The sequence below is a fragment of the Panthera tigris genome, chromosome B4, assembly GCF_018350195.1.
Source record: "Panthera tigris isolate Pti1 chromosome B4, P.tigris_Pti1_mat1.1, whole genome shotgun sequence".
NCBI lineage: Eukaryota > Metazoa > Chordata > Mammalia > Carnivora > Felidae > Panthera > Panthera tigris.
In genome coordinates, this window is record NC_056666.1 from 135,707,407 (window position 1) to 135,732,846 (window position 25,440).

Sequence of the window (25,440 nt, forward strand, 5' to 3'; positions counted from 1 at the left end):
AGCTGTCTTGGGGGCACGGTAACATAGATGGGCAACCCACAGGAGAGGAAATAGTCAATTAACAGATTAACGGAAAGGTGTTCAGCCTCCCTAACAATCAAAGAAATGCAAACCACATAAAAATGAGGGGTGCCCCGTGCTCACAAGCCGCTGCTGGTGACAGTCCCCTGGGGAAGGAGGCTGGCGCTGGTACAAAGAACCATACAGCTCTTACCCCCTGACTCAATCAGCTCCCTGCCTGGAATGTATCCAGAGGAAAAGGGAAATCCACAACCACTTAAGTGTGTTTACTGCTGCCCCTAACTTTCTGGAGTCCGCCGACAGGGCAAGTGGAGTTGAGGGAAGTGAGATCATTTGCCCGAGGTTCCCCACTGCCAAGTGGAGGCACGTGGGAACCCAGCTCCCACCTCTCTGCGCATTTGCTGTGAGATCTTCCAAGTAAAAGTATTCGAAACAACCCGTGCGTCGCATCTCCCCTTCCGAGCTGCTGGGTCCTCTGACGGGCGGAGGCTTCCGGAGGAAGGAGGCGAATAGGGAGCTGCCAGACGGATGGTTGGGGACACCTGGCCGCCTCAGCTTCTCCTCGGGGCTCCGGAGAGATACCGAGGGCTGAGATGCACCTTCACAGGTGATGCCGGAGGAAAGATGGAGACCCCAACGCCAACTACGTGCTCCCCAGAAGCCACAAAGAGCCAGCTCCGGGTCGGAACCCACACCGAGTTTCCGGCTCATGTCGGGTCCGGGCCAGAGAGGGTTGGGTGTGCGAGTGCCTGGAGGCCTCACGCACTTGGGGGGGGGGTGGTCCTCGGGGTCCTGCCCCAAGAGTGCGTGGGGCCTGACTTGCGCAGAGAACCCCCGTCACCCGGTCCGGCAGGGGGCCGCGTGCTCTGTGCGCGCCGCTCAGGGTTTATTCTCCCGGTGGGAAAAGCACGGGCGGAGGCACTGCCTCCCGCTCCCAAAACGTGGGCTTTGCAGAGTCCGCGGGACTTGGGTGTGAATCCCGGCTCGGCCTGTGCGACGCAGGACAAGTTGCTGACCCTCTCTGGGCGTCTGTTTATTCCCCCCAGGTGCGGATGACAAGCTGTGTTGGGGACACGAAATGGCACTGCTTGCTGCAGCTGCTTAGCTCCCAGTTCCTCGAGAAGTGGGAGGGCCTGTTATTAGCAATAATAGTGCAATTAACTCACTGACCTGACCCCTCACAGGGGCCTGCTGTGGGCGGGGCGCTGGGCAGAGGAGGACACATGGCGTTAAGCGCTGACAACAGGGGCCGGGGGGTCCGGGCTGAGCGCAAGACGGACCCATCCCGACTCTCTTCGGGTCTCCTGACAGCAGAGGAGGCAGACACCAGGCAAGACAATAAACACAGCAGCAGGCGGTAAGCGCCATGAAGAGATGAAAGGGGGTGAGGGGGAGGAGAGAGGGGAGGCTATTTATAAAATAGGGAAACTTATTTAGACATTTATAAGATAGCACAGCTATTCTATTGGCCAGGGAAGGCCTCTCTGACCAGGTGACATCGGGGCGGGCCCCAGGTGGAAGGGAGGGAGGGAGTGGAGCAGGCGACCGGGAGAGGAGAGATTCAGGCAGGGGGCGTGGCAGGTGCAAAGGCCCTGAGGTGGCAGGGAGCTCGGTGAGCTCCAGGAGCTGCGGGGAGGCCGGGGTGGCTGGAGCAAATGGGGGAGATGAGGACGGAGGGACCGGGGAGGGGTAGCAGGACATGGGGTGGACCGTTGAAAGGATTCGGGCTTCATCTCCTAGACAGAGGGGAGGCGCCAACGGGAGTTGACTTCTGTTTTAATAGGATTGTTCTGCCGCTGTGGGGGGCAAAGGATAGAAGCGGGAAGAGATTTAGAAGGTGTTGCCTCAGTCCTGGCAAGGTGGACCAGATGGTTGGTTTCGGGAGAGGGGTGAGGAGGGCGGATTCGGGGTCCGTTCCCTGGCGTCCCTGATAGGACGTTGACATGGTAAAGAGTCAGTCACCGGGTCCTCCGGTGTCTGAGGTTGGGGAGAAGAGGAGGGAGACGTGAGGGGCTGGGAGCCCTGAGGGGTGTTACCCAGGACCTGGAGCTCCCCAGGGCTCCCCATTTCTCACTAGCCTTTTCCATCCTCTGGGACTTAGCCTGAGCCGCATTCCGCCCGCACGGCCGTATCTCCACTTGCAGCAAACTCCTACTCATCCGGTGAAACCCTTTCTGGCTGTTGACTGCCCCGTGGCCAGCCAGAACTCGGCCCAGGGGGCTGCGGACCCTGGGGCAGCTGACTGCTGTCCTCAACATCACAGAAAGCCTGCCACACCCTGACATGACGCCAGGGGCGGGGGGGTGGGGAGAGGAGGGCCACTGGTAGAGCGGCTTCTGTGCGCCACAGTCTTCCACGCCTCCTCTTGCTGAACCAGACAGCGTGGATCCTACCATCCCGCTTTCCAGGTGAGGGGAGTGTGGCCACATCACCAGCTATCCAAAAACGGGGCAGCAGGGCGTCTGCACGGCTCAGTCAGTGAAGCATCTGATTCCTGATTTGGGCTCAGGTCGTGATCTCGCGGTTCGTGGGATCGAGCCCCGAGGCGGGCTCGGCACTGACAGTGCGGAGCCTGCTTGGGATTCTGTCTCCTTCTCTCTCTGCGTTCCCCGCCCCCAAAATAAATAAATAGACTTTTAAAAAAATGGGGGAGCAAGATCTGAACCCAGGTCTGTCTGCCTCTCACAGCCTCTGCATCTGAACACTGTTTCCTGCCTTAGGAAAAAAAAAAAAATAGAGCTTCCTAGAAGGCAGGGCTGTCCCAACGCGGCAGGCGGCTTCTGGAGGACTGAGCGGTCCTTCCATCACTGGGCGTGCTTGGCTGGGCTTCCCTCCATCTGGGAAGCCTGTCGTCCTGGGGGCTGAGGGGCCCGCACGGGACACAGCGATGCTCTGAGAGCTGGACGGGGAAGGTCGGCAGGGGCGACGGTCAGAAGCCCCAGGTGGCCTGGGACGGGGAAGTGGGTCACTGACTTACGGACCATCATCTCTCAGCGGACAATTAAGGCAGCCATTAAAGCAGTGTTATGAAAACGTCTCAATAATGCCGGCAGCTCATCGAGACAGAACGTTGTATTAAAAACCCTCGACGCGCGGCTCGATGTGCAGATGGCAACAGTCATAAAACGGGAAGAGTCGCAGGGGACAACGGGCTGCGTTTGTGGGGGACAGCCATCGGGGTGTGTCTGGCCCCCCGTGTTCTCCAGCGAGCACCGGCACTTCTATGATGGAAAATCAGGGGGCGCCCGGGTGGCTCGGTCGGTTAAGCCTTCGAGTCTTGACTTCAGCTCGGGTCACGATCTCACGGTTCGTGGGTTCGAGCCCCGCGTGGGGCTCTGTGCTGACGGCTCGGAGCCTGGAATCTGCTTCCGATTCCGTGCCTCCCTCTCGCTCCGTCCCTCTCCACCCTCTCAAAAATAAACAAATAAACTTAAAAACCAAAAAGGGAATTAGGCATAAAAGGAACCTGTGGCCACTCCCCGGTGGAGGGCTGAGGCAGAGGCGGCCGCAGAGCAGGGAAATAATAATGAAGACCCGTGACCAGGACCGCCGCGCTCTGGCTCTGGGCGGCCGGCCTTCCCCTCACCCTCTCCTGATGACCTCTGAGCCACTGGGGCCTGGAGACAGGTTGTAGGGACCTGTCCGGGTGCCGCGACCCAGGGGGGCCGACGTGGGATTCGAGCTGTGCGCTGTCCTTGCCTTTCCCTCCAAACGGTTTCCTTCGACCCCTCCCTGCTGCTCCCAGGTCACGGTTTACTCAATGTTACGAGCGAGAAAATCTACCAGCCCCAGTCACTTCGGATGTGGTCTGGTCCTTTCTTCTGGACCCTGCGGCCCAGTCTGTCCTAAGCACCCGAACTTAATCCTTTAGGTTGAATTGGGGTCTCTGGGTCTACGGCGGCCCTGGGGGCAGGGAAAGAGCAGAAAGAGAGAAAGGCCTGAGCCCCAGAAAACTTTCAGGGGGGCATTTGTGGCCTCTTGTGGGATGTTATCAGTAAAGGGCTCTCACCAGAAAAAACAACCTGACCATTCTACTAGAGAAGGGAACTTTGAGATGCACTGTGTTCCAGGACGGCTGTTCCCTGCCGAGACCCCGAGGGTCCCGGCCCCTTACCCAGGCCTTTGTTCATGTTCTTCTTCCCACCAGCGACGCCCTCCCCCCTTTACTTTTTGCCTAATTCCTCCTCATCCTTGAAGATCGCCTCCTCCAGGAAGCCGTCCCCGATGCCCGGTCCGGACAACACACCCTTCGCGCTCTCTCCTGTCACAGCTGACGGTTCATCGCCATCGTCTGCCCCTGAGTCAGCCAGACTGTACGTCCAGGCGCCCGGCCCAGAAGAAGGGTGCGACCAGAACCGGACCCCACACCCTGGCTTCCTCCTGGCCCCTGAACCCTCCCCGGGGCCCTGGGTCCTGCCGTGGCTGATGGCGCCCGTGGCACAGACCCAGCTCCTGCCCAAGGCTTCGTCGGGTGTCTGAGGCCCTCGACCTCTGTCTCTGGACTCCTGCCTGCCTTGTCCGGTCCGGCCCCCTGGCTGAAGGGACCAGACTGGAGACCGGGCCCTGACGGCTGAGCAGTTCTCTAGGCCGGTCACAGCAAGCTGCCTGTGTTCAAACGCTGGGTCTGCCAGTGACCAGCGGGGTGGCCCCGGGCCAGTGACCTAACCTCTCCGTGCTTTGGTTTCTTCACCTGTAAAACGCGGATCCATCAAATAAATGCTTGAAAGCCGGGAACGAGGCAGCAAACCGAGCGGACAAAACCCTCGTTCTCGCAGTCTCGCGGGGACGGGCCAGGAACGTAGGGAGCCCCGTCTGAGTGCCCAGCGTGGCCCCGGCTTGGCCGTGATTTTAAATCCGCTCCCTAGCACCGACCCCAAGTATTCCTCCTTGGGCCAAGCACCCGCGGGGTGAGGAAGGACAGGCCAGCTGGCTGGCGGTGAGGATGTGGTGCCTGGAAAGGCGGCGATGTTCCCTGCAGCCCTACTGCGTGCTCAGCCCTGGGCAAGGGCCCTCTCCTTCACTCCTCGTCACCATTGCTGAGGGGAAGGAAGCGCTGAGACTCAGAGAGGGCCAGCAACTGGCCTGAGGACACACAGCCGATGAGGCCTCTGGGTCTGGGGCCGTCACCCCCACCCTCCGTGGTGCTGCCTGGTCGTGAAGCATCACCTTCCTGGGCTTCCGCCAGAGCCGTGCGTGCCGCGGACACAGCTGCGGAAGCAGCGGGGATGTGCCTTCCGTTGAACTGGGCTGCGGTGGGAGGAGGCCAGGGCTCCGGCCTGGAAAGACGGCGGTGGCAGGGGACGGGTCCAGGGTTTCCTAGTCCAGCTGAGAGCCCCGAGGCTTGGAACTGCGCCCGCAATGCAGACGTTCCACGTCTTCTGGATTCCAATCACGGAGGCCTCCCTGGTATTTGACGTGGCGCCAAGGAAAGAAGATACTTGGTCTCCCTTTCTGTCTTCTGACTTTCTGGAATTTCTTGCTGCTGGCTGGGGGCCTGCCAGAAACCGCACACCAAGGATCTGGCCACGGAGCCGGGGAGAAAAAAAGTGATGCCCGAGCTTTACTGGGAGGAAGGTTCTGGGGTCGGGCAAAACTCCGGGGACCCCCCGAGGGATGAGTTCCGTAAAGAGCCAGAGGGTGTTCTGGGTCCGGGAGGAAGGAGGTGAGAGCCGCTTGGGGGGCCTTGCTGGCGGGCAGAGGGAGGCCTCTGGGCCGAGAGGGGCGGTACATCGGGGCCGGGAGTCTGGGTCCGTCTCGGGTCACGTGACACATCTGCAGCCCTCTTGCAATTTCCGGGGTTGCTGCGGCCTTTTCTTGGGCTGTTTCTTCTGTCTGAAGTGGCTCTGCCCCTTTGTTCCAACCCCTCACGTCCCCGGGTCTGGCTCGATGTTGCCTCCTCCTCCAGGAAGCCCGCCCTGACTCTCCCCTCCCCTGCAGCTCATCATGGGCTCGCCCAGTTTCTCTGGGCGCTCTGGGCGACTGTGGCCGTTCTCTGTCCTGCTCCATCAACCTGGGAGCCTCCTGGGGGCAGGCCGCCCCCCCCCCCCCCACCACCACTTAAGGCACCTCAGGGACAGGTCAGAGCCTGATGTAATTTGGTTCCACGTGATCTCAAGCGACATGCGACTTCCTGTGCACACCCAAGGCTGCCCTGAGGGCCGTGGGGAGCTGCCCCTCTCCTGCCTAGGGGGCCAGGTTATTCAGTGTCCCCCATGGGCGCCAGAGACAGCCCCCCAGGCCCCCTGGGCTCCTTCTGCTGATCTGGGCCCAGAAGTCTCTCCGAGACCACCCTGCAGAGGAGCTCCCGGCTCGAACAGGAGGGCTCTGTCCCCACTCTTCTAGAGGCGGTCCCCAGACTGGCACCGTCGGCATCTCCCAGGCCCAACCCAGACTATGCCCTTCAGAACTGGCAAATCCAACAGGACCCCAGGGGACTGAGTGCCCACTGAAGCCTGAGATACACAAACAACCGTCTTCCTGGGCCAAGTCAGGAATTTCCCCCTGAGCTCTGAAAGACTGAGAGGCCCCGAGGGCTGGCCAGCCTCCTCTCCTCCCGTCACTGCCCCACCCCATACCCCCCTCCTCCCCGCCCACACCAGGCCTCGGGCCTCTAGGCCTGACCAGGGCTCTGACTTCGGGGAAGGTTTTGAGGGACGAATAGGAGTTCCCGGGGAGATGCGGAAGAAGACAAGAATAGCACGGGGGGGAAGGGAACTGCGTGTAACGGCAGGGAGGTGGGAATCGGCAAGGGCCAGAGCGGGGCCGGGCCCCCGGCGGAAGGAGTGCGGCTGGGGGCGACGTAGGCAGGGGCCTGTGGCGGTTGGCTCAGGGTCCTGCTTGCTTCTGGGAGGCCCGGGGCTGGGGAGATCGGGCTCAAGCCCACGAGCTTACTGTGTGGCCTCGGGCCAGTCGCTTACCCTCTCTGGGTCTGTGTTTGCCTTTCTGTAAAGGGGGGCGACAGCAGTCACACAGGCCAGCCGGTGGAAATAATGACGGCGGGTGGCATCTAAACGGTGCGCGGGTGTGGCTCCCGGCGCGTTTCAGAGGGAGATGAGCAGAGCTGCCCGGGCTTCCGAGAGAGAGCTGTGGGGTGGGGGTGGGGGCGGGGGGCTCGGGGGCCAGGTAGGGGCTGAGGCCCTGGGCGCGGGAGGGCGGGGACAGTGCGGGAGGCTGGGGGCCCAGGTGGGCATTCGGCCCTCACGACGGCACTCTGAGGTCAGGCTGCCCTTGTCCCCATTTTACAGGTGAGGAAACCGAGGCGCGGGCAGGCGAGGCAGCCTCGAGGGGCCGAGCTGGGATTCGAGGCAGGTGCGTCTGCCCCTGTGTGGCTGCTGGCTCTCGGCCAGACCCGCCACAGCAGCAGCGAGGAACGCGGGCCCGCGCCGGTGACGGCACCGCCCCTCGGGGACTGTCCTGGCGGCCACGGGCACACAGCTGCCCCGTCCTTCTCCTTTAGGCCACAAGGGCCCCCGGGGTGGCCACCGGCACAAGGAGAGCCGGCCCGAGGGCTGGCGCGAGGCGGCGTTTGCTGGGCTGAGGTCCTGGCCCACGGAGATGGTGGCCGGGTATCAGTGATGTGACTCGCCAGAAGGTGGGAGGCGCTGGGCCAAAGACAAACCGGGGGGAGCAGGTGGGGGGCCCTGGGCCTGGGAGGGGGCCGGAGCACGGCAGGTGCTGGGGGAATGCTTGTGAATGTGGGAAGGAACCGAGAGAGGGAAAGAAGGGGGAGGGAGGGAGGGGGTAGAAGGGAGAGATAGATGGGGGAGGGGGGAGGGAGACAGAGGAGGGGGAGGGAGACAGAAGAGGGGGGAGGGAGACAGAGGAGGGGGAGGGAGACAGAGGAGGGGGAGGGAGACAGAGGAGGGGGGAGGGAGACAGAGGAGGGGGAGGGAGACAGAAGAGGGGGGAGGGAGACAGAGGAGGGGGAGGGAGTCAGAGGAGGGGGAGGGAGACAGAGGAGGGGGAGGGAGACAGAAGAGGGGGGAGGGAGACAGAGGAGGGGGAGGGAGACAGAGGAGGGGGAGGGAGACAGAGGAGGGGGAGGGAGACAGAGGAGGGGGGAGGGAGACAGAGGAGGGGGAGGGAGACAGAGGAGGGGGAGGGAGACAGAGGAGGGGGAGGGAGACAGAGGAGGGGGAGGGAGACAGAGGAGGGGGAGGGAGACAGAAGAGGGGGGAGGGAGACAGAGGAGGGGGAGGGAGACAGAAGAGGGGGGAGGGAGACAGAGGAGGGGGAGGGAGACAGAGGAGGGGGAGGGAGACAGAGGAGGGGGAGGGAGACAGAGGAGGGGGGAGGGAGACAGAGGAGGGGGAGGGAGACAGAGGAGGGGGAGGGAGACAGAGGAGGAGGAGGGAGTCAGAGGAGGAGGAGGGAGTCAGAGGAGGGGGAGGGAGACAGAGGAGGGGGAGGGAGACAGAGGAGGGGGAGGGAGACAGAGGAGGGGGAGGGAGACAGAGGAGGGGGAGGGAGACAGAGGAGGAGGAGGGAGTCAGAGGAGGGGGAGGGAGTCAGAGGAGGGGGAGGGAGACAGAGGAGGGGGAGGGAGACAGAGGAGGGGGAGGGAGACAGAGGAGGGGGGAGGGAGTCAGAGGAGGGGGGAGGGAGACAGAGGAGGGGGAGGGGGTCAGAGGAGGGGGGAGGGAGACAGAAGAGGGGGAGGGAGTCAGAGGAGGGGGAGGGAGTCAGAGGAGGGGGAGGGAGACAGAAGAGGGGGAGGGAGTCAGAGGAGGGGGAGGGAGTCAGAGGAGGGGGAGGGAGTCAGAGGAGGGGGAGGGAGACAGAAGAGGGGGGAGGGAGACAGAGGAGGGGGGAGGGAGACAGAGGAGGGGGAGGGAGACAGAGGAGGGGGAGGGAGACAGAAGACGGGGGAGGGAGACAGAGGAGGGGGAGGGAGACAGAGGAGGGGGAGGGAGACAGAGGAGGGGGAGGGAGACAGAAGACGGGGGAGGGAGACAGAGGAGGGGGAGGGAGACAGAGGAGGGGGGAGGGAGACAGAGGAGGGGGAGGGAGACAGAGGAGGGGGAGGGAGACAGAAGAGGGGGGAGGGAGACAGAGGAGGGGGAGGGAGTCAGAGGAGGGGGAGGGAGACAGAGGAGGGGGAGGGAGTCAGAGGAGGGGGAGGGAGACAGAGGAGGGGGAGGGGACGGGGGTGGGGAGGAAAGAGAGAAGGAAGAGAGGAGGAGAGGGAGGCAGGGGAAGGGTCCTGCTGTCTGGGGAGCTTCTGGAGCACAAGGGGGGCAGGGCGACCAACAGAACAGGCAGGTGTGCAGGGCGCCTGTCACCACTCTGAGGAGGACGTGAGCCCGGGCAGCGGGGCGCCTGGGGGGACTGAGCTCGTGGAGCTCGACCGCCAAACCTCCTGGTCTGAGTAACAGGGGAAAGCCGGCTCCCCGCGAACAGAGGTCACCCCCACCCCGCCCCGAGCGCCCCAGTTTCCACACGGGAGGATGGGGCACACGATCCTCACCCCACAGGGCAAATGGGCAACGACATCGGCGGCACGTGGCTGGCGGCTTCCACGTCCCCGTCCGCCCTGCAGGGCGGGGCCCCGACCCCGACCACGTTGAGTCACCCACCTGTGACCCCGAGAATCCACAAGCCCCCGGGTCCGGGCAGTAGGCCAGGCCCCTCCTCCGAAGGATCCTCCCACTTAACTCCCAAGGCGGACGTGCCCCCCGGTATGTTCGCAGGGGAAACTGAGGCGGGGCCGGTGCCATGCCTTGCTCAGGTCACAGCGCGATGCAGGTGGGTCTTGAACCGGGACCGTCAGCTCCAGCCCCAAACACGGTAACGGTGCCGGGACAGGCGATGGGATCTGTACCCAACGGGGACGAGCTGGCTGCTTGGGGAACCCAGGGTGACAACCTGGAGGCGGCGGCAGACCCCAGCTCTCGTTCTGGGAGCAGCACTGAGCACGGCCCGCCCCCCACTCCCTCCCCAGCCACACGCCCCGTGTCGCCTGATGACGCCCTGGTGGCCACGCTCACGGCTCTCTGCCCGGGACGCCCGCTCAGCCCTGCCCGGGCTGCGCCCCTCCCCGCCCCCCGCCGGTCACATCTTCCAGTGTCACTGACGTCTTCCGCCCAGGATGGGGCCGGGGGCTGATGGGGGAAGCGTCAGCCCCGCTGAACGGTGGGAAGGAAGGTGGCTTCGCCCACCGCGTCCTTTCTGCCAGCACAGAGGACCGCGGCCTGATCCCGCTCCGTCACCGGCCGGTGGCTTTGGGGAGGCTCCTTCTCCTCTCCACCCACGGGGTCAGAGCAAGAATGGGACACGGCGAACGTGGAGCCAGGGCCACGGCGGGCGCTCGCGGATGACGCCAGAACCGTGGGCATCCGCCAGCAGGCCGGCAGCTGACGGTCTCGCCAAGGCCACCCCCTCTCCCCGTGGTGGGTGACGTGGAAGCCCGAGCAGGGAGCCCCTCGCCCAAGCTCACGCCGGGTGTCGGGGGCACGACAGGAGCCGCGAGGCCACCCGGTGTGAGCCCTCCATCCCCGTCACACGCTCGCCGGCTTCTGATGGTCTGTTTCGTGAACGCGCATGCGATTACGGGAGCACCCCTCGGAGGCCACAGTATGGGAAGCGGGGGGCGGGGGGGGGGACACGAAAAGCCTCTGAGCTCCTGGGTGAAACGTCTCCCACTCAGCACAGCTCGGGGACCGCGAGCTCAGTCTCGTGTCTGGACTTTACGCACGGTCCCCGTGAGCTTTCTCACGAAAACTTGGCCGCTCGTACGAATGACATTGTCCAGTGGTTCCCAAATTGTGGTCCCTCAGGTACCCCGCCCCCTCCAGAGTTTTCCGATTAGCAGGCTCCCAGGGATTTATTTCGACAGACGCCCCAGGTACGGCTGCCGCCAGAGACCCGTATTTCAGAAAACCCCACCATCGGGGCCAGGTCTGTAGCTCTGTGTGGGCCCCCGCCTTTCCGCCCCGTTCCTCGGGGTTCTCCACCCATCACCTCGATATCACCAGCGGCCCGGCACGGGGGAAGGGCCCAGAGGGCCGGCTCGGCCGGTATCTGCCAAGCTGAGGTGCACGGGGCCGTGTTTTTGTCTCCTGCACGACAGATGGGGCAATTATTCAATCAATAAGCTGATTTAAGTGCCTCTTTATGAATTATTTAAGTCATCCATTATTGAAAAGGTCAGTACCTGCTAGCTATTTAACGATCATTCACTAGCTGGGTCGCATCTCCGGCAAGGAAGGACCAGTCGTTAACTGGGCACCTACTGTGTGCCAGACATTTAATTTAACCCTCGGAGGGAGCTGGCAGGGGGCTTTGGGACGATGATCGGGAAGGTGACTTGCCTGAACGCGTTGCTGGGGCTCAAAGCCGGGTCGGGTTTCCTGCAAAGCTCAGAGACTGTGGGAGGGACCTCGTAGGCTGGGCTCAGTGGGAGGATGTGCCCCACGTCCCACGTGACCACGGCTGCAGCCCATCCCCACATCAAACCTCCTGACTGGGGTGTCTGCCCTCTGCGTGGCTCCCGTCTCTTCCGCGGGCCTCCCTCACGCTGGGCTCCTGCTCCAAAATGTACAGCCCGCGGGGCACCTGGGTGGCTCCCTCGGTTAAAGCGTCCGACTCTTGGTTTTGGCTCGGATCACGATCTCGCGGTTTCGTGGGGTTAAGCCCTGCGACGGGCTCTGGACCGGTGGCGTGGAGCCTGCTTGGGATTCTCTCCGCCCCCCCCCCCCGCCCTCCTCTCCCCTCCCCTCCTTGCACTGTCTCCGTCTCTCTCAAAATAAATAAATAGAGTTAAAAAAAAATACGTACAGCCCTCCTCACTCCTTCCCAGTCCGCCCTGCCCAAGGACGGTCGGTCATTCCCTACCTCCCGCTGGCCTGGGACTCACACAGTAGAGAGTAGAGAAAGTCAGGTTTGAACATACCCCTTGGGCGGTGTACCCGGCTCTCCTGGGGCAGCCAGGCTACTAGGCCAAGCCCTGATATCCCGCTTCCCTTCCCGCCTCCCTTCCTTTCCCCTGGGCCACCCCGAGCAGCCTGCCTGCATAACCTCAGCCGTCCCTGTGGGGCTCAGTGCACATGAACCTAAGGAACCAACCCAGTAACAGGCTTACTTTCTAACTCCATGCCGAAAAAGCCTATCCCCCAACCTCCAAAAAGCCATTGGCTTCCTTTGCCTAGACCGCGCAAACTCGGCAAGCCATCCAATTTCCCCTCTTGCCGTGGCAGCCGGGAGACTCACGACTCCATTAAACGCTCAGTGGCGACCACTCCCGCGCCAGGCTCTGAGTGCCATCAGCTTGCGAGCTCGGCTCCCAAGCTCCGCGTCCACCTCTCGTTTTTGACCTTCTTGCCCAGGCACGTGCTCTCACGGGCACCTTCGAATCCTTCTCGGCAAGTAAGACAAGCAAACGATCAGGCGGTCGGTGAGCCAAACACAGCAAGCAGTAAGGACCCGCTCTTTTCCGAGCTTGTCAAGGGCCAGTGATCCGTGGCGGCCAGGGCCTTGATCGCAACCACTCACCAGGCAGACGAGCTCTGGAAGGTCATCAGTGGTGGGTGGTGAGCATCTCCCTGCAGCGTGGGCGCGGCCTGCGGGGCTTGCGGCAGCAGCCCCGGGGGAGGCTGGGGCTGCGGGGCCGGCTGCCCTGGCCGCGGGGGCCGGGCAGGATTGCCCCACCGCCGGGGGTCCTGTTTCATCCAGTGTCCGTGGATGCCCCACCGCGCCAGGTAAACCTTGCAAATGTCGTAGTTCATTGCCGAGTAATACAAAAGATCCAGGACCAGCAGCATGAACACGAAAAAGCCATAGATCCACACTCCCAGCAAGGCGGTGTAATTGCTGGGGGGAAACAGAGACAGACACTGAGAGCAAAGACAGCAACAGCCCCATCGACAGAGTTAATCCGCGGGACTCCTTCGGGGTCCCAAGCCCCTCCCTGGGGGCGCGGTGTCCTGGCTCCCCTCCCCACACCCGCCCTCCACTTCCTGTCCTCCTAGATCCTTGGAAAACATTCCTCTGCGCCCTGTCCCTCCCCCACCCCCCCAGGGAGCATCGCCCCAGGACCCCGGGGGGGGGGGGGGGGGGGGGAGGGGGCAGGGATTCCAGGGAGTTGGGAAAGACCTTCATCCTCATGGGCACTGCTCTTAGGCCTGCCGGCTGTCCCCTGGGGGTGCCCCCTGCTTGCCCGCCCCCGGGCCTTTGTGTGTGCTGTCCCCACCTCCCGGGATGTTCTCCTGCATGGATTACTGCCTCCTCCCTCCCTCGTCCCCCAGCAGCTCCTCCCTACCTTACTGGACCCAGGGCAAACGCAGGTCCTAACTTCCTGAGCCATATACCCCTGGCCCTCGGCGTCCCCCCCCCATGGGCTGTGGGGGATACGGCGGGGGCACCCCTCCCCCGGGCAGCCCCTCCCCCTTCGGACTCTCCCTCTTGCCCTTCCTCAGGAGTCCAGAAAGCAGACGTGGGCTCAGCCTCCCTCCCTGCGCCCCACGCAGCACTCACAGCCCCTGCCGCCACTGCCCTCTCCCCCTCCCCCAGCACCGCCACAGGGTGCGCGGCTGGGGCTCTCAGGGTCCCCGGCCAAGGTCTCTCTTGCTCATTCACCCAGGACTTCCCCACTGAGGGCCGTCAGCCCCAGTTTTAGGCTGCCGGGGCTCACAGCTCCTTTGTGAAGCTTGGCTCCCCGCCACCCTGCCCGACTCCCCCTCGGCCTCTTGGACACTGCTTCCCCCAGGAAGCCTTCCAGACATGCTGCCCCTCCTACAGACCCCTCCTCTGACCCACAGTCCTGAGTGCCCGTCAAACCCGGCCCCCACCCCCGGGACCGAGTCGTCTGGGTCTATCCTGAGTGTCCCCTGGGAGCCCAGGGAGGGCTGTTTCCTGGGCTGGGGCTGCCTTGCTCCAAACAGTGCTCGCCAGGGGCTGTGGCTGTTTAAAGAGACTGATTTATTAATCACTCAGAGACCGCCTCCATCTGGTCCCTGCTGCGGGCATCTGTTCAGGTGGGTGAGCGCTGGCGGGTGGCAGAGAGGAGGGGCACTGAAGAGAAGCAGAGCCAGTGTCCCGCCTCAGTGCCCCCTCCCCCAGCTCCGGACCCAGACAGGGCCCCTGGGTGTCCTGGGTCCCCACGGCAGGTCCCTCTGGACCCTGCCCGGGGCTGGAGAGCACAGGCCTGGAGCCAGGGCACCTGGTTCCGTCTTCAGGTTCCTCCCTGGCCCAGCTTTGCTGTGCGGCCTGGGAGAACCCCTGTGTGTCCCTGGGCCCTGGCAGAGACCGTCTCAATTCACCCCGCCCAGTCGTGGCCTCAGCAGCGAGACGGGGGCGATTGCCCTCCGACTCCTGGGCCCGGGGCCAGGGCTGTTCACTTTTGCTCACACATGCTCTTTGCCCGGAACGCCTTCCCTCCCCCTTGCTTAGCCAGTTTTTCCCCCTGAAGACTTGGCTTGCGTGCTTGGAGGTCCCTCAAGTGGGAGGTCTCTGGGTACCCAAGCACTCAGCACGGAGCAGGCCCCGGTAAGTGCTCAGGGCTTGGTATCTGCTTGGGGGGAGAGGGGGGGGACACGCAAGTCCGTATCTCAGCCACCCTCCTTCCCTGGTGTGGCCCCACCTCCAGCCACCACCTCCACGAGGCCTGCAGCAGTCTCGGGGGCTTGTTCGTGCTAAGGTGTGAATGACTGACAGCCAGGCCCCACGCTGCCGCACTTCAGGCGGAAGCCAGCTTTGCCTGGATACATCTGGATGTGGAATTTCTGGGAGGGAACAGAGGCTGGCAGTCCCCGCCTGGCTCGCCGAAGCAGGAGTCCTGGGGTGGACGTCCACGTGGACAGAGGAGGAGGGCCTGGCTGCGGTCTCCGGCCCTCCTGCTTTCCCCAGCACCCTCTCTCCAGCCTCCCCGGAGCCCCCACTGCATCGCTGCGAACATCAGCTTTTTCCTTGGTGGTTCCCATGGCAGCGGCCTCCTCGGGGCTGAGGGAGGGGAGCGGGAAGCGGGAGGCAGGGCCAGCTGCTTACAGATGCTGCCCCTGCAGAGAGGGAGACCAGGATGCCAGCCCGGGGGTGGCGGCTGGACCGCAGCTGGGCCTGAGCCAGCAGCGAAACAAGAACAGTAATGAAAGCGGCAGCCAGCGAACCTCGCTCTTCGCGCTTCTGCACGGCGGCCCGTTCGGCACTCCCAGCCAACGCGGAAGGAAGCATCGTTGCTATCACCACCATCCCCGTGTTACAGATGGGAAACTGAGGCTCGGAAGGGTGAAGAGACTCATCTAAGATCTCACAGCCAGTGAGTGCAGAGCCGGGATTTGAACTCGGAAGTCTGGCCCCAGAGCGCACATTCTCAACCGTGGCGCCGTACCGTCCTGGACAGGTGCCCCCAGGTTCCCAGGGCAGAAGGGTCGCCTCGAGGCCTTGGTCTATGCCGCTCCTCTGCCTGGAACCCGCTCCCTACTTCCCGTGCGCCCATGTCTCAGCTCAGCCACCTCCTCCTCCAGGAAGCCTTCCTGGGTGTCCCCTGTCAGATCCAACGCCTCCCTGGGGCTCCCAAAGTCACTGGGTTTCCCAGAACACACCGTGTCGTCTTGGCTGTTTTGTGGGATCGTTGGCCCCTCGAGCTCAGAGCTCGAACGCACGTCGAACGCTTCGGTGAGCTGGTGACAACGGAGACCTCGATATATAACTAGCTCCCTCACGAGACCTCACCTTCTCTCTGCACATTCACTAAGAGTTCATAGCGATACAGGCGATCACAGCACGCCAGTGCCCGTGCTTCTCGCTCCCCGCAACAATCCGGTGAGTTAGGAGGTCCAGGTGAGGACACGAGGTCCAGAGAGGCAAAGTCACCGGCCGGCTGGGAAGGGGCTGCGTTGGGATTCAGACCCGGGTCCGTCTAACCTCGGGGTGTGCTGAATCTTGGGAAAACCCCAAGGTCACGTCCGGATGTCCAGGGGGGGGATTTCCCACAGTGGCTGGGCTCACCCTGCCCCCCGCCCGGAGCATCCTGCATCCCACCGTGTTGCTCTGTCCCAACCGGCATTTGGGGGGATGGGGAGTGGTGGCCTGATTCCCCCCCCCGCCCCCCACCCCCCGCTCAGGGAAAGGACGGGCGCACCGACAGGAGACGCAACCTTCACGGACTTCCCTGCCAGGGAGCCCTCGCCAGACGCGGTGGGCGGCTGGAAAGCCCAGGCCACGGACAGCATCCCCAGGCGGCTCTCCTGCCTTTCGTTGCCTGCCTTCTTCATGGTTGGCCGGCTGGAAGCATTCCGGGTTGTTGTTGTTGTTGAACGTAATTAAAAAAAAAAGCGATTTGGACATTAATTCCACCCAGATGCAGGGGTCTTTGTTGTGTGTATGCATGTGCTTTGCAAAGGGCAGGACATAAAGCAGAGGCTGTTTTGTGGGGCAAGATGCGAAGCCAGCCGGAGCCCCAGAGAGCAGGTTTTCAGTGTATCTGGGGATATTTACAGCCTCCAATTCTTTTGGTGTTTCCCAAACAACAAGCAAGAGCCTGGAGGGGTCTCACTGAGGACCTACTGGTTACAGGAGCAGGTACGTAGGCAGGAGGCCAGCTGTGGCCGGAAGGCAGCTCCCGCCAGCGCCCCAGAGGCGGTCCCTGCTGAGGACCCGCCGAGGCCAGCGGGTCAGAAAGGTACACGGGCCGCAGGGCCCCCAGCCGACCTCACCTAAGCTACCTGAGCCCCGAACCCACTCACGAGGCGGCCTGTGGGTCCGTGTGACGAGCTGGTAACCCCGGTGACTGCATTCTGGGCCCGAGAGGTCAGGCCCGCGTGGATTCAAAGCCCAGCCGTGCGCGTTTCTCCCTCCGTGATCTCGGGCCACGGCCTTACCCTCCTCATCTGTCAAGTGGAGACAACGGTACCCCTGCTCGAGTGGCGGTGTTGTTTATGAGGCTTCGTGCGATCACACGGGGCCTAGAGGGGAAAGGACCCAGCGGCCGCTGGCTCCTGTGATGAAGGCACACAGGAACGCTCAATGGACCTAGGCCCAGAGAGGCCAAGCGACGTGCCGGGGTCACACAGCGGGATGGAGCCTGTCGGGCCAACGAAGCCGAGTCCACTACTATCAAAATGCTCACTGTCCCTCCCGCCCCGCTGGCAACGGGCTTGGCCACACGAGGACAGGCAAGAAGAGTCCCGGATAGGCCTCTGATTCCTGAGCCGCGGGGACTTACGGGGTGCCCGCTCCCTCAGCATAACTGAGCCTGGAGGACAGGCGCACCTGTCCCCAGCCCTGCTCCGTCCCTGGTGCGCCGGGTGACTCCGGGCGAGTTTTCGCCCTCTCTGGGCCTCAGCCCTGGCGTCAGGGGGCCGGTGGGGCCCTCTTCACAGAAAACACCCCCACGTGGATCAAAGGAGCTACGGTGAGGCCCCTCACGTCACAGTAAGTGCTCAAAAGTGTTCCCCTCCCCTGGCTCAGCAGAGTGTATTCTGACGAAGGAACATCGTGATTCTAGAACCTCTCTGGTCGTTACAAGGCTGCCAGTGCGTCTGCAGGCTCCATGCTGAACAGGGCTTGAGGGGGTCAAACAGCCGACAAGAACATCTAGAAGCTTCTGACAGCCCTCGGGGGCTGCGTTCCGTAGCTGGAAGCGTCTGGACGGTGACGCAAGGCCTGCGGGACGGGGCCCAGGGCCCCGGGGAGCCCAGGTCCTCAGGCACCGGGGAAAGGAAAGCTTCTGGGGGAGAGAGGTTTCACGTGCGGCCAAGTGGGGAGCCAGAATTCATCCACTCCATCCTTGGAGGCCTTAGAGGACCCCTGTGCCTTCCGAGGGTCCCTCTCCCAGGCTCCCTCTCCTGCAGCCCACCTGCCTGGTGAAGGAACACCCGCTCACTGCACAAGACTCCGCCCCAGGCCACCTCTGTCCCCAGACAGAGCTGACCGCCGAACCGATCCTGAGCGCCCCGCCCCACCCTGGGCCCCGGGCGGACGCCCCCAAGGCAGGCCCGGGGCCCCGAGCCTGAGCCACCGGCCCCGGGAAGGCATGCGGCATGCATCTCCTGAAAGCCAAGGGCCCTGCCCACGTGGCAGGAAGTGGCACCTTGCCGTGGCCGTGGGCTTGGCGAGGCTGCTTCCCTCGCTCTGCCTGCCTTTCTGCCAGGCAGCCAGAACCAAAACAAACCATTCTGTTCCTCCAGAAAAACACAAATAAATAAGTCATCAGAAGTGCTCTCCTTTTCCCTGTCACCGGCCCTGCCTCCTCGCTGATTCATCAGCGGGGTGGGTGGGGTGGGCGGGTGCCAGGCAGGCATGGCTGCTAATGGACCCCGTGCATCTTCAGAAAGCCCCACTGGGGGTCACGGCTGCCCTGGTCCCCTGGACGGGCCGCGGTGGGTGCTCACGGGTCCGGGAGGTTGGCACATCCAGCCTCTTGGCTGAGATCTGGTGCATTCCCCAGCATCAGACAAGTCCTGGCTTTCCAGGGACCGGTGACCCTAACAAGGGCCCCGGGCGTCCCTCAGGCCTCGACGGTGGCCGGACCCGGTGACCTCACCAGCCTGGGCCCAGCCCCTTCTTTCTTCCTCTCAGAGTAGCTGTGAAGGCAGCCACTGTTAACAAAATAACACAGGCGTCTTGCCCAAAGGGGTCAGGGCCCCAGAGGGCAGGACGGTCCCCGAGGTGGCTACCACCTGGCTCTCCTTCACGTCCCTCCGGGCTGTCCCCTCTCTGCCGCAGGCTCCCCCTGGATGCAAGGCCCGGTCTAGCCCCCTGAGCCCCAGTCCCTGAGCTTGGGCGACTGCCTGGGGGCCTCTGAGCTGAGCTCTGGATTAATGATCTCTAGATGATGCTGGCCTCTCTCCTCAGCAGGGCCCCGGTCTTGCCCAGGCCACCATTCTGGCTTCTGTGGTGTCCTGTCTTTGTCCCAAGCACCATCCATGAGAACAGACCCAGCTAGAGCCCTCGGGGCACCTCACGGCCCTCAGGAGAAAGCCCACAGCCCCTCCACCCTTACCCTCCACCTGTGCCCCACCGCGCCCGCCCCCGCCTCTCCCCACGGCTCCCCTTGGCTCTTGATTCCATCGCTGACCGGCTGCCCGGAGCAGGCAAGTTACACGGCCTCTCCGTGCCCACCTTCCCCGCGTGCGACGTGGGCTAAGGATGGGCCGTGGGGTGCCTTCGGCGACATGCCGTGCCCCGTGCCGCACGCTCCGTAAATGCTTTCTGGGGTTAAAGGGTAAGAACTAAGCTAGGCTTCTTCAATAGTTCCAGCCCTGCGCAGGGGAACGGCTTTATTTCAGGGCCCAACTCTTTATCACCGCAAGCAGGCCCCGCGGTGCTGAAATGATGGGGTATTCTGCGTGAGATCCTGTGGAAGGGTGCAGATTATAGAAACCTGTGGGCTTCAAAACGAGGATTCCAGACACCAGTCGCCAGAGCCTCGGCGAAGCCTGCTCGCCTTGCCAAGCCTCTGTCTCCCGTCTGGCTTTCGGCCGACAACGACAGCCCTCGGGGGTCCTAACCCCAGTGCTGGTACCGCCCTCCTCCCTCAGGGAGTCAGTCTTTGGTCTTATAAAAGACTTGGGTCAGATCCCAGGCTCGATTCCAGCCCTTGTGATGGACAGGACTTGCTAAACGACTTCACACACAGAATTATTCTAAGGCCTGAGCAGATGGCAAGATATTCAGGGGAAGCACCCATGCATTTGAGGAAGGAAGGGCTGGGGAGTCGGCCTTGGCGGGAGGAGGGAGATTTGGATGATAGTCAAGAAGTCTGCATCTCCCGCCTGACCAAAGGGAAGAGATTTCCCCGGAGTGATCACGGCACAGCGGCAAAGCATTCAAGTCCCAGCGCTGGACAGAGAGATTGGGGCTCAGACCGCCCCTCCACCCCTCTGCTGTGGTTCCACAGTCACTCAACAAACCCTCCTTCCTTCCAAGTGGACTTTTCCTTACCATGAAAAAATACAGCCAGCCTCAGGCTCCTTGGGAAAATATTAGAAGCATCCCAATTAATATCAGGGACAAGAGAAGAATGCCTGATCACTCTAAAGATGGGTTTAGAGGTGCTAGCCAATGTGATTGGACAAGAAAAAGAATGGAGGCACAAAAACTGGAAAGCAGATAAAAGTGTCACTGTTTGCAAATAGCATAATTGGAAATGTAATAGAATCAACTGAAAAGGTGTTACAAAGAGAATTTCAGTAAGGTAGCTGAGCATAAAATTCGTATACTTTTATGTATTTATTTTGAGAGAGGGTGAGCATGGGTGGGGGAGGGGCAGAGGGAGAGAGAGAATCTGAAGCAGGCTCCACACCCAGGGAGGAGCTCAACGTGGGGCTCGATCTCATGACGGTGAGATCATGACCTGAGCCAAAATCAAGAGCTGGACGCTCAACCGACTGAGCCACCCGGGCGCCCCTACAATTCTTATATAGAAGCCATTAGGTTTTATCATCGAAACGAGAGTCAGTTGGAAGATGCAATGAAAGAAAAGATCCAGCATAAAAAGAAGTAAGGAGGAATGAATGCAAAAGATATGCAATACGATATCCATGAAGATAATTCCAAAATGCTACGGAAGAAAATTTGAACTGGGAAGACATACAGAGCTTCCTCAACTGATGACGCGGTTATGTCCCAAGAAGCCGGCTGTAAGCCGAAAATATCGTAAGGACACACTGCACATCGCAGCTTCGCCCAGCTGCCCTCAAACGGCTCAGAACACTCCCGTTAGCCTGCAGCTGGGCAATCATCTGCCGCGAAGCCTTGGGTGATAATCAAGTGTGGACCACGTCACGTAGTTTAGCGAATGCTGTTCTGAAAGTGAAAAAAGCAGAACGGTGATTGACATAGGCCAGATCGCTGGTTAAGTGTGTTGGAGGTCGAGCCCCATGGTTGCCTGGCCGACCGGAAGTGGTAAGGCTGCCACTATCCAGGCTTACCAACGAGGCTTGTACGATATGTTGCTGGCCCAGGACGGGACCCGAATTCAAAGTACGCGTCCTACCGAACGCACACAGCTTGCTCACCCTAGTGAAGCTGAAAAATCCTAAGTTGAATCAGCTTAAGTCAGGGACTGTCTGTACTCTGTTCTTGGATTCAATGTCATGGAAAGTCCATTCTCTTTGGATTAACCCATGCATTCAACACGATCTCAGGAAAAAATGCTACCTGGATTCTCGAAGCGGGGAGCAAGACGACACAACATACTTCCAAAGTTCATGTGAAAAAAAGAGCTGGGGGAATAGTCTAAGAAGTCATTGAAACGTATCAAAAGCCACAGTGGTTAACAAAGTGAGATGCCAGTGTATGGATAGACCAGTGAAAGCCATGAGAATGTGTCACCGTCTAGATACTCAAATGTATATATTTTAGTATGGAACTTTGGCGTTTACATCAGTGGGGGGAAGATGGGCAATTCAGTGAATGGTGTGGGGACAGCTGGCTGCCTATCTGGAAAGAAAAAATAAAGGTTGGATTCCTACCTCAAAACTTACATCCCGATAAATTCCTAACAGATCAAAGATTTGAAAGTAAAAAAAAAAAAAAAATTAAAACATAAAAAAAAGTACAAGAAAACATGAGGGGATTTTTATGAGCTCCGAATCACGAAAGACTTTCTCGGTCTGAGACAACACCCAGAAGAAGACACAAAAGAAAAGAAAGGGATCCGATGCGATTCTATAACAGCTAAAGGTTAAGCATGAGGTTAAAGCATCACACATTCAAAGGCACACTGAGAAAATATTTGCAACACATCACGTTCCCTTCATATATAAAGAGTGCCCGTAAATCACTAAGAAAGAACAGCCAGAAAAGTCAACGGGGACGGGGCAGAGGACATAAACAGCTGGCTCGCAGTAAAAGCACAAACGGCTTTCAAACACGTGGAAAGATGCTTCGCTTCTTCCGCTCGCGGTAAGAGAAATGCATGTTGTTTCCATCCCGCACGCCTTTACCTCGCACACTCCCACTGCCTTTCTGCCGGGCATCTCTCTCTTTCTTTATTTATGCTCTCGGTCCCTTCCGTCTGGGCCTCGGTCTCTTGTGTTTAAATCGCCTTAAGGAAAGGGGCTGCGTGGGATGAATCTCTGGGTCAGAACTGTCAATCGATATTTGTCGTGCAAATAAATAAATAAGGAAGGAAGGAACGAACGAACGCGGATTCCTGGCCCAAGCACCTTCCACGCCTCAAAGCCTTCCACATCCTTGACATCGTCTAACTTCTGCAGCAGCCCTGGGAGCTGGGGGAGGTGGGCAGGGAGGTAGCCGTCGGTCTGATGTGCCCATTTCCCAGAAGGGAAGGCTAAAGTCAGGCCAGAACGCCCGTCACCCGAAGGCTTTCCCGGACTCCTCCCAGGCCCACCCATCCTGTCCGGTGAGCTGCCAGCCGCCCCAGGGGACGGAGTGTTGGGGCGGGGCCGCGGCCCCAGCGCGGTACTCACTTGTGCGTGTAGCCCTCGGACCCCGCCGTGAGGTTCGCCTGCATCACCGCCTGAAACTCTGTCTCGTTGCAGCAGTATTTGAAAACCGTGTTGTTATGGTGACAGCAGAGAATGAAGGTTTTGTTGTCCGAGAGCCGGGGGCAGTGGAAGCCGAAGTGATAGCGGCCTTTGTGGTCCGTGTATGGCTCACAGACTCGGAAGTGCGCGGACAAGACTGGAAAACAGAGTCACCGGCTCAGCGGGGTGCTTCCCCGAGCCCGGCTGCCCTGGCAGTCCGCCAGCTCAGCCTGGTTCGCGGTGTCGCCAGCCCCTTCCCTCCCCAGAAGGGCTCTGGGGTCCAGCGTGAGCCTCACTTCTGCCAGGAAGCTGGCTCTGGGCTGCTGTCTCGGCCCGGGCCCCCCTTGCTGTCAGCCCTGTTTACACCGTGTCCCCCAGACTGGGGGCCCCTTGCGGGCAGGGCTACATCTTAAGCCTCCGGGGCTCTGCACACGGCAAGGACACGACATTCGCCGAGCGCCTGCTCTGCTCGTCACGCGCTGTATCTCGTTGAGCCCGCCTGGCCTTCCCACTTTACAGATGGAAAAACTGAGGCTCAGCGGCCTCCAGTGGTCTGCCTGAGCTGGTAAGGGGTGGTAGAGGGAATCCAGCTCAGGCCTGCCTGGGTCTGAAGTCCAGCCCTCTCCACTCCCCCGTCGCTGGCTTTAAGAACCTCTCCGACCCCGTGGGCTGGTGGCGGGCCTGTCGACAAGCCCAGGAAGCCTGGGTGCAGGAACCGGGCTGCCCTCTCGGAGGAAGCGACGCCTCCTCTGTACCACGGTTGTTAATGAACCAGTGCCCGAGACCCGGAGGTCCCCAAGAGCCTGGCTTGGCCGCCCCCCTCTCACGGTCACAGGGCCGTCCCAGCTTCTGGACCCCCCCGTCCCCCAGCTCAAGGAGAGGGGCCCCTCTTCAGCCACAGAGGCTGCTGCAGGCCCCGGCCGGGATTTACCAGTCGTGGCGACGGTGATAAATAGGACCGAAAGCCTAAGCAGATATAACAATGGAAAAAAACCTGGAGCCTGCTGTCTCCGGCTTAATTAGTATCTTCATAAAAGGGATCGCTGTATCTAATTTGTATCGCTGGAAAGGGGCTTCTTTGGCTGAGGACGTTTCTCCAACCACAAAGCCTCTGGTTTTGCAAAAGCTCCTCAGCCATTTCAAAGCTCTGTGTCTGCTTAGAGGTAATCAGACTGCGGCCCACACAGCTCCCTGGGCGCGCCCGGGGCTGCCGGAGGGGAGTCCCAGCTGGGCTGGGGGGCCAGTGGGCGGACGGGCCTCTGTAAGCTGGGGTGCCGGGGCCGGCTCGGGTGGCCTCGTGAGATCCTGTGCCCGGAGTACAGCACCCTCTTTCGTGGGGCTGGCATGGTCACGGTGGGGAGGTGGGCCCCCGTCTCAGGAGTCAGGGGAGCCCCCCAGGCCCCCTGCTCGGCCTCGACCTTGGGAAACGGAAGACCCTCCTGCGGGGAGACAGGGGTCACTAAGGCTGCCCCGTCCTTGGTGGGGCAGACACCGTTTCGTTTAATCTCCTGGACTCCCATTGCACAGAGTAGAAGACTGAGGCTCAGAGCGGTGATCTCCAAGTGTTGGGCCCTGACCTGCTGCGTCTACATCCCCTGGGGATGTGTCACAAATGCAGCTCCTCAGGCCCCTCAGCGGACCTTCTGAATGAGAAGCGCTGGGGTGAGGCCAGGCCCTGCAGGGGGGCTGATGGGCGCGGGTCCGGGACCCACTGGCCCAGAGGAAGGACGCTCTAACGGCTGGATGTGAGGGCGAGAGGCGGGAAGTGTCCCCGTCCAGACAGGCGAGGAAGCTCAGGGAGGGAAGGGGCGGGGCGGGGCGGGAGGTTGGGTGGGGGGGGTGTCTTTGAGCTGGGTTTCAGGGGAGCCCGCTGTGCAGAGATGGGGTGGGGAGGGAGGCTGAGTAAGGCAGGGCGCGGGGCATCCCCCAGGGTCCCCCTGGCCACCGGCCGCCACAGATGGTCAGAGTCACCTGTTTTGCCGTTTGGCAAAGACGGGGAGGCCACCCGCTTCCCAAGGGAGAGAGTGCGAGAGCCGACGGAGCCCAGGGCTAGGGGCCGGGACAGCTGGGTCTGAATCTTGGAGCACACAGGGTTACCCACGCCATCACGGCCTCTCCGTGCCTCCTTCCCCTCATAGAGGGGAGACCACCGGGGTCCCGGACATAGAGGGGAGACCACCGGGGTCCCGGATGGCTGGGGGCTCTGAGGAGGGTTTTTCATTTTTGTTTTGAAAGTTTATGTCTTTATTTTGAAAGAGAAAGTGCGAATGGGCGGGGGGAGGCGGGGGACAGAGAGAGAGAGGGAGAGGGAGAATCCCAAGCAGGCTCCACACAGTCAGGGCAGAGCCCAAAGTGGGGCCCGAACTCACGGATCGTGAGATCATGACCTGAGCTGACGGAGGCACCCGGGCGTCCCCGAGGAGGGTTCTGTAAACAGCGGAGCATCGGCTCTGCTTCGAGCAGGGAGGTGAGTGGATAACATGCGGCTGTGCCTCCCGGCTTCTGGGTTCAGCGCGGTCCCAGGCTGTGCCTGGGGCCCGAGGACAGAGGGAGGACTCTGTTAGGAGGCCGGTGGGTCCTGAGGCACCAGGAGAACCAGCCCAGGTGGGGAGGGGACACCAAGGAGAGAGCGAGGACCACAGCGCGTCCCCGTCTTGGGGACCAGTCTGGGCCAACACGGCCATCATCTAACAGCAGTGTGACTGTGTCGCCTCGGGCAGCTCACTGTCCTTCTTTGAGCCTCAGTTTCCTCATCTGTAAAATGGGGGGGGGGGGGAGGAATCTTCCTCCTGTCTCCCGGGTGGCAGGGAGGACCCGATGAGCTAATGCACCAAAAAGGAGTCAGGCACGAGCTTGGTCCCCAGGGCCTTGGCCTGGCTTTGGCTCTGCTGTCCTGGGAGCCCTCATCCCCCAGGGCCCTTCGCGGCCTCCTTCTGAACCAGGCCCTCAACGAAGGGTCAAGGGCAGGAAGCTGGTGTGAACAGTTCTGCCAGAG

General features: G+C 61.6%; 1 protein-coding gene across 3 annotated transcripts in view; it reads right to left on the minus strand.

Annotated features, from left to right (window-relative positions):
• SHISAL1 (shisa like 1) overlaps positions 1-25,440 on the minus strand; it is a 70,208-nt gene that overhangs the window by 17,365 nt on the left and 27,403 nt on the right. For all 3 annotated transcript variants that reach the window (XM_042993498.1, XM_042993497.1, XM_042993496.1), the window contains exons 3-4: positions 22,389-22,602; positions 12,511-12,828 (exon numbers count right to left, since the gene is read on the minus strand). In XM_042993498.1, coding sequence (XP_042849432.1) covers positions 12,511-12,828; positions 22,389-22,602 — 532 coding nt within the window. The remainder of the gene's footprint in view (positions 1-12,510; positions 12,829-22,388; positions 22,603-25,440) is intronic.